Source organism: Citrus sinensis, chromosome 5 (genome assembly GCF_022201045.2).
Source record: "Citrus sinensis cultivar Valencia sweet orange chromosome 5, DVS_A1.0, whole genome shotgun sequence".
NCBI classification, from domain to species: Eukaryota; Viridiplantae; Streptophyta; class Magnoliopsida; order Sapindales; family Rutaceae; genus Citrus; species Citrus sinensis.
Genome location: NC_068560.1, coordinates 22726927 through 22740833, shown reverse-complemented (window position 1 = coordinate 22740833; position 13907 = coordinate 22726927). Strand labels below are relative to the sequence as shown.

General features: G+C 33.7%; 2 protein-coding genes across 2 annotated transcripts; one reads left to right on the top strand and one right to left on the bottom strand.

Annotated features, from left to right (window-relative positions):
* Positions 1–179: 179 nt before the first annotated feature.
* On the top strand, positions 180–2344 carry LOC102613645 (protein SRG1-like). Its single transcript, XM_052442865.1, has 4 exons — positions 180–531; positions 773–1020; positions 1138–1462; positions 1782–2344. The coding sequence occupies exons 1-4, from the start codon at positions 286–288 to the stop codon at positions 2037–2039; spliced, it is 1077 nt and encodes a 358-aa protein (XP_052298825.1). The 5' UTR covers positions 180–285; the 3' UTR covers positions 2040–2344.
* An 8599-nt stretch (positions 2345–10943) lies between these two features.
* Positions 10944–13558, bottom strand: LOC102621464 (protein NRT1/ PTR FAMILY 5.8-like). The gene is made up of 4 exons (XM_052441206.1): positions 13542–13558; positions 13045–13321; positions 12054–12589; positions 10944–11766 (listed from the first exon to the last, which is right to left on the bottom strand). The coding sequence occupies exons 1-4, from the start codon at positions 13556–13558 to the stop codon at positions 10944–10946; spliced, it is 1653 nt and encodes a 550-aa protein (XP_052297166.1).
* Positions 13559–13907: the final 349 nt, after the last annotated feature.

Sequence of the window (13907 nt, the reverse complement as noted above, 5' to 3'; positions counted from 1 at the left end):
AAATTTATTAAATAAGTGTACAAAATAAATTAATCAGCACTTTAATTATTTATGCAGATGATAGAAAATTCTAATCCTCAAAGTATGGACAGTAGTCAGGATTCTCTCAAATTTTTTTAATAAAATTAATATTTTATTACACCCAACTAGAGTACAGTTCATCCAGAGAGAGTATTATTTATTTAAGAGTTTCTTGTTAAAACACAAACCAGATGAGTCTGCAGGCGAGAGGAGGAAAAACAAAAAGGTAATAGCTAGAAATCAGATAATCTAAATCTATATAATATGGAGGCAAAAGCAACAGTTATTGCGAGTTCTCTCGTGGAGCCTTCGATTCTGGAGCTCGCAAATAATAAGCCACTGACCACTGTTCCTCCACGTTATGTCCGCCCTGACATAGACCATCCCTTGATTCGCAACGATTCTTCAGCAGAACAACTTCCAGTCATCGACATGCACAAGCTGGTCTCTGGGGATGACTCAGAGCTTGAGAAGCTTGACCGTGCATGCAAAGACTGGGGTTTCTTTGAGGTACATAATAATTGAGCAGTGATATTCGGACAATAGAATTGGTCAAAATGTTGACTAAAAGAAGGTAAATTGGTGTCGGTTTACTCACTTGATGGGAAAAGCAGTTAAACCGACACTAGTATATCGTTGTTTTTGTTAGCGTTTTGATTATCAGTTTCTTTAGTAGTTTTCCCTCAACTTTAAATTTCCTACATGAACCGTGTACGGAAAGAACATCTTGCTTTTATTTGCATATATGCAGTTGATAAATCATGGAGTGAGCAGTTCATTGGTGGAGAAAGTGAAAGCAGAGATTCTAGACTTCTTTGATATGCCAATTGATGAGAAAAGGAAGTTTTGGCAACAACCAGGAGATATTGAGGGATTTGGGCAGCTCTTTATTGCGTCTGAAGAGCAGAAGCTTGATTGGGGATACGGCTTTACTTTGTTCACTCTCCCAACTTATCTGAGGAAACTCCACTTGTTGCCCAAGTTGCCTCTTCCATTCAGGTTCTATGTTTTTTTGTTCGTTTAAGATCCGAAGGCAAATCAAAGCGAAGATTTTTGTCATATAGTATATTCCATCCAATAATAATTACTGGACTATATATTGTTATTTGCATGCAGAGATGACTTGGAAGTTTACTTATCAGAACTGAAAAATCTTGCCCTGAAAATCCTTGATCAAATGGCTAAAGCTCTAAGAATGGATCCTAATGATATGAAAGAGTTGTTTGAAAACGGGGTACAATCATTAAGGATGAATTATTATCCTCCTTGTCCGCAACCAGAGCAAGTTATCGGCATTAATTCCCATTGTGATGCCTCCGCACTTACCATCCTCCTCCAAATCAATCAGATGGATGGTCTCCAAATAAAGAAAGATGGAAAATGGGTTGCTGTTAGACCCCTTCCAGATGCCTTTATAGTCAACATTGGAGACATTTTAGAGGTAACACTTCTCATTTTCTATAGCCTATAACCACTGATAAGTAACGTACATCTTTACAGAGTTTGTATGTCTGGTAATGTGACATATGACGTGTAATTTATTGATAAGTAGAGTAGGACTATCGTATTAATGATTAAAAAAATATATAGTTAACTAACACCAAAATCATAACAAGAAATTATTAGTGACATGTCGCTTGCAATACAAGCTATGTTGTTAGCATAGAATATATAGGTGATATCTAGTTTCATCAATCTATTTTTCTCCTCTTTGTACACTTTCTAACTCATTCTTTTTCATTTACTTCATGATCTTGTAGGTTTTTACCAATGGAACTTACCGTAGTATCGAACATCGTGCAACTGTGAACTCAGTGAAGGAAAGATTATCTTTTGCTACATTCTATGGTGCAAAATTAGATGGAGAATTGGGTCCAGCACCAAGTCTTATTACTCGAGAGACACCAACATTATTTAAGAGGATAAGTGTGGTAGATCACTTTAAAAGATTTTTTTCAAGTGAACTACGTGGAATATCATTTATTGATTTCTTGAGAATTCAAAACCATCGTAATTAAAAGTTGCGCTTCCAGTTACATGAGGAGATTATATGGAGTCCGTTCTGATAAAATAAATCAAATTAAGTTGTGAACTTATGAACTCTGTTGGAATTTGGATTGTGTTTAGTACTCGTTGGCTGTGTACTTCAATGGATGAAAGATAGGTTTATGAAGTTGTTTCTGTGTGTAAATTATAACTAGTAGGAAAATGACATATGCTGCAGCCTTTTATAGTCTGCAATATGCAATATGAGGAAATGCTCAAATAAGACCAAGACAGGAGTAGCTATTAGCTAATAAACTCTGAATAAGTTGGTGGCTGATATTTAGTAATTATTCAGTTGCTATTTTCTCCTTTTTTCTTTTGCTTGTTAGTTCCTAGTTCTAAGCAACTAAATTGCTTAGTAGTACTGCAGGGTCTATAAATGACCAAGATTTTCATTTATAAAGGCAGCAAATTATACAAAAACTGCTCCCTTCTCTAAACTTCTTCCTTCACCTTATCCGCTTCTGGTTCTTATTAATTAGTATCAGAGGACTATTCCGATAATGGACACCCGTGGCAAAACCGATGCTGAATTTTGCAATGAAATTAACGAGATTCCAGCCCGACTCGATTCTACCTTTCATCAAGTTAATGCCACTCTACAAACAGGTTTCACAGAGGTTTAATCCTTGCGGCTTTCCCACAGCTCAAACACCACCAACACCAAAATCAATCCATTTGCTCCCGGAGAATCATCACACCAACCAGCTCAACTAAACATCTCCTGTTCTAGCTCTTTTCTTGACCAAAATCACCATCACCTCAAGCTCTCCTTTCTCAAGTTTTGGAGGAGAAGATCCCACAAGATGGAATTACAAAGCGATATAATATTTTGATTTTAAGGATATTGCTTCAGACCAGCTTGCATCTCTCCATCTTTGAAGGTAACTAAATTCAAGGGACCATTAACTTGGAGTGAATTCACACAAACCATTCTCCAACGATTTGAACCAATAGATTACGAAGATCCACCTAAAGCTCTAATTGTAACACCCCAAATCTAACACGTGCGGAGCACGTGGTAAAAGAGGTTACTCATAAATCGAAATCCTTACACAAAAATCTTAAATTGAAAAATCTCAAATTTTATTTAAATAAATCCACGAATCCATATGTCTAATACTAAATATTTTCTTCCGAAGACGTAAATATGACAGAAATCTCAAAACTCCATAATTACAAGTTCATAAAATAAAATAAAAACATAAAGGAAAGATGAGTTTATCCTTATCTTATTTAACTAGCAAAAGTAAATGAATCTTTAGCTCCAAGGATAAGCAGTAAGCACACCTCTCAACAAGGTACTTAGTCTGCAAAACGTAATGGCGAGGGATGAGGTGTTAACTTAATAAGTAAAATCATTCTCAATACACTAGGGTTATCGAGTAACAAAAATATTGCAAGCCTTCTTTTTATCAAAACATGTGTTATGAGTTATAAATTTCATAAAATGACATAAATTCATAGTAATTCATAACATCAAAAGCATAATTAATCATGGGAGCAAATTGTATAGTAGATATTCAGAAAACAAAAAGGTTAGCTCATGTCACATAGTATTACCTACACTCCTTGTGACTCGGTCAGAAACAGAATCAAAATCAAAATATCGTGTACATATTCAAAACAGAAATGTTGCAAAATTTTCAAAATAAATGTGTCTTATGGTAAAGACATGTCCTATTAATTGTGCCTTATAGAAAATGTACATTTCACTAAAGACATGTCTAATTAAATGATGTATTGTTGTAAGGACATATCCATTTAATTGTGTCTTGTAGAAAATGTATCTTTTTACTAAATGATATAACTTTTCATGGCAACATTTCACTTAGAGATGCATCATTTCATGGTGACATTCATTTGAAATGGTGATGGTTCAATTTGGACCATTGATTAAAATCAAATCAAGATCCAATGGCCATGAATGAAGGGGTATCATGAAAGATGACAACCCAAATGAGGGGGCACAAGTATATTTATAAATAGAGGTCATGTTTAAGTCATTTGACATGAAATGAATGATCCTACACCATTCTTTTCTTAGCATTCCTTTCTAGTACGAATTTCAACACAAAACACCCATTTCTTTTGTGCATTCACATTCCAATATATTGTTTTCTGCAAGAATAATATATTGTTTCTTGGCAGGCTTGTAATATTTAAGAGTATTCTGGTTTGCTTTCGTCGATGCACAACACAAGCAAACCAACAAGTGCTTCATTGTATCTTGGAGGCGTATTTGCTTAACCCATGTGCATCACTCAATTGGTGGGGGCAAATAACGTCTTAAGGAAAGCGACATTTGTAACGTGCCTTGAAGCACACAAAATTTCTACAGTTTACTTATTACTATTATTTTTCTTTCTACATACAAAGTTAGTTGTAAACACATTACTTTACGTAATAAAGTTCCACCATTATTGTTGTATTTCTCTACATTTGCCATTCCCCACAATTTTACCACCAACAGAAACTCAGTACTAGTCCAAAATATATACATCGTATAATACGATCAAAATCATAATCAAAATAACTACGGACAATGAGTCAAAATATTTAAATTCATTTTCCATACGTAATGACTTGTACATAGCACTTTGTAGCACTCTAGCCCTCGAAATGTGACCCCCATATAGTCTTAAGAGGTGGCCCGTGAACAATGATAAATAATCTTTATCGTATACCTAGTCAAAACATTCTTATCAGACTTGTAAAAGATCATAATAATGAATTAGGCTTGCAAAACAAATTCCATTATAATATTTTAGAGACAAATTCATAAAAGATAATCATTTAGCAAAATAAATTACATATTTAAAGGTATTTATAATATTATGTTAAAACCATAAAAAAAACGCAATTTTCAGATTTGAAAACATTTACATAAACTAATTTCGTTATGAAAAACAATTAATTTTCAAAGAACTATAAAAGCACATGTACTTATAGTAGTATCAAAATAATCATACATATCCAATAAATTAGGAATAAAGTTACTTACCTCGATAAAGTAATGATTTAAACAGACCTCTAAGCCTCTAACAGCCTCAAATACCTCCAACACCTTAAACAGATACAAGATATAACTATTAACAACTTATTCTAAAATATGTCTGATTCTTAGAATTTTAACTCTTAATCTAGAAATCAAAATGACACAATATTTTACAAAACTATTATGGACATCCATCGGTATCTCTCATAAATATTTCAAGAGGACCTTACACCAAAAACATTTTCAAAACTATTTGTTTCTTGATAAATTCAAGCCTATCTCACAGTGCCTTAATTAAACAATATGGATTCAGAGATTTTTGTAAAATTATATATTAATCAGAAAAATATGAAATTAAAACTAGAAATACAAGACACATATATTAACCTCTATCTGAAATTTAGAATTTTTTGAGTTCATTTGACACTACAAATAATTTTGTGAATCTGGTCGTTCTGCTAGAACCACTGTTTTCCAGTGCAATAGTGTCAGTTTTGAAAATCCATATAAAATCGAAAACAAAATTTATTCAATAAATCCTACATGTCTAGTTTTCATAAAGACAAGGTTCTTCTATAAAAATCGCTCATAAAATATATGCTTTTTTTTGGGATATTCATGTTATCCAGAATTGTTCAGTGTGTTTATTGCATCCGGGATTAACTAACATGACTCAACAATAAATTAGCGCACTAAACACAATTTGAATACACCCTAAATCATGCATAATGGTTTGTAACAATCTAAAATCATGCCAATAAAACCCTAAATAGGGCATACGATAGTGAAATCAAGTGGAGATAGAGAGAGTAAAATTTACCAATAGTTAAGACTCTCTCTTCTGAGCAAAAGTTTGAATCATAAGATGTGAGTAAAAGAGTATTAAGCAGTAGAGAGAATAAAATAAAACGTTGTGGATTTAGGGTTATGGGAGAGGGAAAAGTATAAATTTGTAGGGAACCTTAGGAAACCCTATTAACTTTGGAAAGAGTAACTCTTTTCCAAAATTATCCCAAAAATTCTAATTATGGATTTAATAATCCTTGTTAATAAGGGCAATAATGTCAAATATGATTTCTAATAAAAAAAATTTCATAATTTAAAATCACGAAAATTTGGCATTACACTAACTCATTTAAAACAAACCTTAAGTGTAGAGGCCTATTAGAAAGCTTTCGAAAAATTGTCCCACCGTGTTGATAGGTTACCTGACAATTATTAGTGTGTTGTTTTATTGCAGGTCTCAAAGGCAAAATTCGCTTAGATGTCAAGATTAACTAGCTGCAAACCTTAACAGATACTATTGGTGTCACTCAGCTGATCGAGGAATGTAAAATCCTGTAAAAAAATAAAACAGTTCTTTTTGTCCTTCAACAATTGCAAGGGTACAAACAATCGTGCCAAACAATTTAACTGGTTTGTTGGACCCTTCAGCAATTTAAAAAATGAACCAAGGCCCCAATAACTCACCAATTCGTTTTCGGCACATCACAAGCCAAGAGGCCCATAAATGACGTGAGAAGGGACTTTATTATTATTACGATGAAAAATTTTTACCTGTCACTGCTACCAAAGTGCCTAATTATTTATGAGTAAAAATTCTCTAGAACACAACTATATTGAAGCTACAAAAGATGAAGTTAAACTGGACATCATTGAGTCAATATTGGAGATCTCGTACCATGCAATTGCAGCCATTGAGCATCCACAAACCATCCGCGTTTTAAGGAATTTTTGAAAAAACAAGGATATCATGGTATTGATTGATGGCAGAAACACCTACAACTTCATAAATCAATCTTTAGTTTCCAAATTTAGATTGCTAGTAGTACGCAATACGAAGTTCCAAATCATGACACAAAACCATCATCATACTTCTATGTACCACTAGTATCTGCCTGCTAGGCTGTGTTAGGGGTCCAGTGGCTAGAAACCTTGGGTACCATCACAACTGATTATAGTAAGTTGACCAAGACCTTTACTTCAGATGGATAGGCTCACACTTATAGAGGTATAGGAAGACTGAAAATTCATGGACTTGAATGATAATGAATTGTTATGTTTAAATGGCACTAGTTTCTTCTTTTAGATCACTTTAGGTGATGAACAAATATGCCCCCAAGAAGTATCCTGCAGACCTTCGACCTCAATAGAATATGGTCATGCCTTTAATCCTCCTAATGAATTACCACTAAAGAGGTCTATGGACAAGACATACAGTTGCAACAAAATCAAGGCCCAGTAAGCGTTCGTCCGTATAGGTTCCTATATTATCAAAAGACTAAAATTGAAAAGATAGTAAGCGAGTTACTCGAATCTGGCACAATACGACAAAGCACCAGCCCTTTTTCATCACCAGTATTACTTATCCAAAAAGCAGATGGGCTTTATATAGATTGTCGAGTGTAGAACAACATTACTATCAAATACAAGTATCTGATACTTATAATAGATAAGCTTTTGGGTGAGTTGCACAGAGCTACATACTTTTCCAAGTTAGCGTTGAGATCAAATATCATCAAATACGTGTTCAAAAAGCAAAAAAATCACAAGATAGCATTCAGAACACATGATGGCTATTGCGAGTTTATCGTCATGCCATTTGGCTTGACCAATGCACTTTCAACATTCCAAAGCTTGATGATTGATTTATTACGCCCCTGTTTACGAAAGTTTGTCCTAGTCTTTTTTTTTTTACTATATTTTTATGTTTAGTAAAACTTGGGCAAATCATATTTTCCATCTTCAAATAGTCGAATAGATTTTCTCTGATAACTCTCTGTTTGTGAATAATCAAAGTGTTGTTTTGGAGTTTTGGAGTTTTGGAGGCATAGTATTTAGGCCATCTTATTTCCCTTGTTGAGTGGCAATTGATTTGAAAAAAATCCAAACCGTACTTAAGCCGCCAATTCCAAAGTCAACCAAAGAAATAAATGGCTTTTTGGATTTGTCAATTTTACCGAGGCTTTGAGGGAATCACAACACCTTTAACAAGGTTATTAACAAAGGAAGACTTCCATTGGACCTTAAAAGCAAAATCTACTTTCACTCAGTTGAAACAAGCATTAAAATCCCCTCATGTTCTCTGGTTGCTAGACTTTTCATAGTCGTTTGTTTTCGAGTGCGATGCTTATGGAGTCGGTATTAGAGCCTTCTTATCACAACATGATCAGCTAGTGCCATTTTTTAGTGACACACTCAAGGGTTCAGCATTGGCCTTATCTACCTACAAGAAAGAGATGCTTGTAATCATCAAGGCAATTCACAAATGGCATTCATACTTGTTGGTAAGCCTTTCATTGTTCGTGCAGACCAAAAGAGTCTCAAATTTCTAATGGAACAGCACATTACACACTTGTTCAGATATGATAGCTGCCAAAAATTCTCAGAAATGATTATTCGATTCAATACAAAAAAGGATTAGAAAATTAGAGAGCCAACGCTTTTTCACGATTGGCAAAGCTTGAATTTTTAGCAATCTCTCTTCCTTTAGCCGATTGATGGGCCACACTACAGAATGAAGTAGCATAAAATCCCTTATCTAGCCAATTTTGACTTAATCATTAATTCACAGAGATGGAGTCTGGTATAAACAACGATAGCTCTATTTGAGTCCTGCTTCTTTCTACAAGCTATTTTATAGAAAGCGCACTCATCACCAATCAGAAGGCATTTTGGCTATCAAAAAACTCTTAGCAGGCTAAAATCTAGTTTTTATTAACCTGGAATGCATGCAAAGATTAAGAATTTCATACGGTGCTGTGAAGTCTTTCCATGGTGTAAGGTTGAAATCTACAACGAGCAGGACTTCTCTAATCTTTACCAATTTTGGACAGAATCTGGACAAAAATTTCTATGGATTTCATTGATGGACTTCCACCATCACAAGGTTACACTGTCATTATGGTAACTGTGGATCATTTGTCAAAATACACACACTTCATTAATTTGAAACATTCGTATACAGCCCTGATAGTGACTAAGGTTTTCAAGCAACGTGGCTTCTTTCAGTTGGCCCAGAAAATTAAGGTGTTTGCGTCGAAATTTGGAAGATGACACAATTTTTAATTTTGCTTTTGAAAAGATTATGTTTACAATGGTACCTTGAGGTTAATTTTGGATTTTGTCATAAATTGATTATTTTTAAATCACCTCTTATTTTATTAAAATTCAATTTATCTCTTATTCTTATTAAGAAGACAAAAAAAATAAATTCATCAACCCACACTTTTTTCTTATCTTTTGAACAAAAATAGAGATAATTTAAGTTTTCAGAAGTAAGGAGATAATTTAAAAATAGTCAATTTACTAGAGTAATTCGAAATTGATCCTAAATTGTCTAATACAAGGTGCCGTTTCATGCAAAAAGCTTATAATATTAAGACAACTTACATTTCATTTTTTTTTTATTCGAGTCACTGTGGTCTATTTAATCATTCACTTTGTATGGAAAAAATAAATTAAACATCCTAAATTTCAATTTCTAAGTCGATTACTAAAAATGACGACTTTTTCTTGAGTAGTGATATTCAACTCCCTAAATATTATCTCACAAGACCTCATTTTCTTTTATGCCTCATTGATTTCCAAAATTGATTGTTTGTCATACTAATGTTTATTAGAGGCTGTTTTAGATAAATAAATTTCTAAAGTTCAATATTTTAGAGTGAAAAAGAAATAAAAAATTATTAAAAAAAAGAAATAAAAAATTATTAAAAAAAAAATCAAGCTGGGATTGTATTGTAGTACTCATCAAATCGCTACAGGATGAATGCAATAAAGAAATAAAAGCATTTGACGCTTATAACATGCAAGCTAAAATATAAAGGAGAAGAGAAGCTGCGTTATTGGGTTTGATTGAAAAGTAAATGCAGGACAGTTTCTATTCTTTGTGGTAATTTCAGGTCTCATGAGATGAAACGCGGGGGCCAAATAATGACACTCCTTTTACTTCTCATACGAATTAGGGGGTGCACCGAATAAGCCTGGCCAAGCAGGGCCTGAGCTCCGTACCGGCCTGGCGAGGCCCCATTTTCAGTTCAAAACATAGAACTATTAACACCCCTCCATTCATCTGACAAAACCCCGCTCTTGTAATTACAATAAAGGACAAAATATAAATTTAACTCGATCTCGATGTGGTCGGTTCTATTTCTCATAAAACTCTTTTAGTCTTTTTCAGACACACCCACACAATCCAATAAGTTGGCAGAGGATTTGACACGAGTAGGAGAAGAATCTTGCAATGAATCAGCGCATGCATTTATTTCATTGCCTCCATATCAAAAATATATTGGGTCTTGTTTGAAATTCGCAGTCGGGTCATGCTAGCTAGGAAATTTGTGTAATCAAACTAAAAATTTATTTCCAAAAACTTTACCCGACCGCTTAGCTCCGCCCTTGCTAGTATATGCATCGCTCTTTCAGAATAACTATGATCTCATCAAAGATTAAGATATTATTTGTTAGACGTTTGAAATCTGAAATTTTATTAATTTTAGACTTTTTTAATAATTTACTTATTTATTTTTTATAATTTATGTCTGATTTTCAAATATTTACATCTACATATAAAAAGTAAATTTTTGTTACTTTTATCTTAATGAGAAAAGGTCTAAATGAAAATATTGATCTTTATAAAATAATTTTTTTTTATTTGTAACGACATAAATATCAAAGATATTACTTATATTTAGATATAAAAAAGGAAAAAAAATAAAACAAATTATGTCATTCAAATTTTCGTATTTGAACATTAAAAAAATTTACACCCATTCAGATATCAAATTAAAAAAAAAAAAAAAACGTTGCCTAACTCTTAAGCATCCTTTATTAGAAAGAACCAGTAAGGATAATAGTTATTAAGATCAATAAACATTTAGTTTCCATTATCCAAATCACTCCTACTTTTGAAAAATCTACACAGGATGGAATATAACAGCAAGCTCAAAGCACTTGCCGAGGCTAAAACCCAGTAGTACAAGTCCAATCGGGCTTGTGTCATATCATCCGAGAACCAGCTTTGCCTAGCTCTTGAGCTTGTGAAAAATTCAATGACTGAGATCAATAAGGCACTCAAAAAACTTCCAACACCAAAAACACTCGTATATAGAGCAAACCCCATTGTTCTCATTCTCACCGGCACTTCATTGTAGAAAAATTCCTGCATTGCAACAACTGTGAAAATGTCTGAAATACCCAACAAAACGTACTGAGGTAGCAACCAAAATATACTAATCGGCTCTGCTTCTGCCTGTTTGCTCGTTTGTAGTCTCTTTGTTTCCACAGCTGCAGCTATCACCATGGCTATGCTAGTAAGAAACATACCGATCCTCATTCTTTGCATTACGCTGATACCCTTTTTGAATTGATAGCATGTTATGATTTGTATTATCGGAATCAAAACTGTGTCGTATAATGGCATCAAGAGTATTATGGATACTGTAATAGCACTTTGAAGTGTTGCTGGTGGGATCTTAAATCTGCTTCCTATGTTCCTCTTCATTGCCATGCCTTGTTTAGTGAAAAATGTAACTGGTTGTTGGAATATTACTGCAAACATGAGTAGCATTGTCCATATGGGCAAAAGCCTTAGTAAGATCTTCACATTTTGGACAGCATATTTAACATTTTTAGGATTCTCAAGCTCATCATCCAACTCCTTATTTTGATCATTGCAGCAAAGGGGTTTCTCTTGAAGCCTATCAGCAAGTGAAAACTTATCACCTCATCATAAATCAGACTAACGAAGCAATCTTAAAAATAAATACAAGCGGAATGATAATTTAGTCCACTTAGAAATTATTTCTACTACTTGGGTCTCTTATGTTAAAATATTAATAGAAAAAACACATTGTTTAAAGGTAAATGTGAAAAAGGTCACGTTTACCTTTTTACTTAGTTTATTAAAATTTATTAGGGACTCAAAGTAGTTAAAAAAAAGGAGATGAAAGTATCGTTCTCACTAAACACAAATATATGTACTTACTCTAGCTCCATTGCATCAGATTTGTCAATTGGTGAGATGGCTTTGCCGTTCTTTAATTTTGAGGCAGCTACTTTGATGGCTTGAACTATGCTCATGAATGGCTTGCTCTTTAGAGCCTCATGATCTGATTTTTTCTTACAAAAGCGGCTTGCAAATGAGAAAAATGCTGTTGATGTAAGCATAGCAATTGTGGGAATTGCAAATCCTATTACCCAACCAAAGGTGTCTTGAATGTAGGACATAAGTGTGATACCCAAAAGGCTGCCACTATAAACACCAAAATACCACCATTTGAAGAACAAACTCTTGTTATTGTTTGATTTTTTATTTTGATTATCTGGGGTACAAGGCAATATCTCTTCATCATCATTATTATTATCCATTTGGTCTGCTCCAAACGCTTGTAAAGATGGGTTGTATCCAGCCAGGCCTAGTGAAATCAAAGATAGGGGAAGAAAGAGAAAAGAAGAACAACTTGTGGTGTTTGCTGGTGACTCTGCCCAAGCAAATGCTGTTGATGTCAAAGCCATTAGCCCCTGAACAGAGAAACAATGTTAAATTAATTGTTAATAGAACTTAAGGTCCATTTTGGGGTGCTTATCACAGAGTCAATACACTTATTATTAAAGTGCTTGGAAAAAAAAAATGCTTATGAAATAGAACTTCTTGTTGTAGACTTTATAGTACAATTTATTAAGAAAAGTACATGATGAGGTGTAAATAAAGTGTCATTTTATATTTCTCAACTATTTTACTAATTCTCTTATACGAGAATAACTTATATGAGATAAACATGTCATGTTAATTGTGCCCACATATAAAAATATTTTGACACACATTCACATTTGTTGGAGCTGAGTGATCATTATAAAGAGATAAAAATAATTTGAGTTTTTCTCCTCCTACAACTAGGTCAAAGATATTGAAAGAAATTCAATGTAAAATTTACAAATAACTGAGTGATAAAGAAGAGGAAATGAAGGTGGCAAACCAGAACATAGATGAAAGAAAAGGCAAGAATGGTGGAATGTCGATCCCAATAAGAGTCAGCGAGAGGAGCCAACAGCAGCGGCAGCATTGATGTTAACCCATTCCAGCTACTAACAGTCTTGGCCGCCGAAGAGTTGCTCATTTTCATCACATCCGTCAGATATGTTACTAGATTTGATGCCACTCCTTTGAATGCGAATCTCTCTTTCCCAGCTATCACTATAAGCAAATGAACCAAAATAATAACAACATCAACAACAACAACAACAACAACAAAACTAAATGTAAGTTTTTATTAAGTTGTAAGCGCATTAACGCTATTATATGTTGCCACGTGTTCCATATTTATTTTCTTTTGTGTAATGCACCATTTCACTAAATTTTTGTCATGCACACGTGACGAGCACTTAGTAAAATGGTAAAATGCTCGAGATTGCCCAAGACTCTCTCGTATATTTCTTTGTTTCAAAGCAGTGAACATTAGGAGACTTGCTATACCTATAAGCATAAGGCATGATTTACAGAGCCCCATGATCCTGTTTCAGTGACCTTTAGCCTTGAGAGAACAAATATATATTTGTAACTAACAAGAGAGTTATCTTTGTCTGGGATTTTAAAACCAAAGAAGGCAACACAAAAGAACAAGAGAATAATGATGCCATTTTGAGCATTAAACAATCACTAAAATGGACTAAAGTAAATTAACTTATACGAGAAAATAGAATTTGATGGCCAATTTCCATTTGAAATGCTATTAGAAATATGTTATCGAGGAGCTTTAAGTGTCGACATTTTGCATGGAGAATTTTGTACGTCACAGAGGAGGCACAATTTTCTTATGCAGTTGACGATGGAGTTCACAGA

Excerpts from the sequence above, each read along its gene's own strand:
- LOC102613645 (XM_052442865.1), top strand. The coding sequence starts at position 286 with ATGGAGGCAAAAGCAACAGTTATTGCGAGTTCTCTCGTGGAGCCTTCG. Across the intron at positions 1,021-1,137 it reads AAGTTGCCTCTTCCATTCAG|AGATGACTTGGAAGTTTACT; the intron begins GTTCTATGTTTT and ends ATTTGCATGCAG. Across the intron at positions 1,463-1,781 it reads ACATTGGAGACATTTTAGAG|GTTTTTACCAATGGAACTTA; the intron begins GTAACACTTCTC and ends ATGATCTTGTAG.
- LOC102621464 (XM_052441206.1), bottom strand. Across the intron at positions 12,590-13,044 it reads TTTCTTTCATCTATGTTCTG|GGGCTAATGGCTTTGACATC; the intron begins GTTTGCCACCTT and ends TTCTCTGTTCAG. Across the intron at positions 11,767-12,053 it reads TCTGATGCAATGGAGCTAGA|GCTTCAAGAGAAACCCCTTT; the intron begins GTAAGTACATAT and ends ACTTGCTGATAG.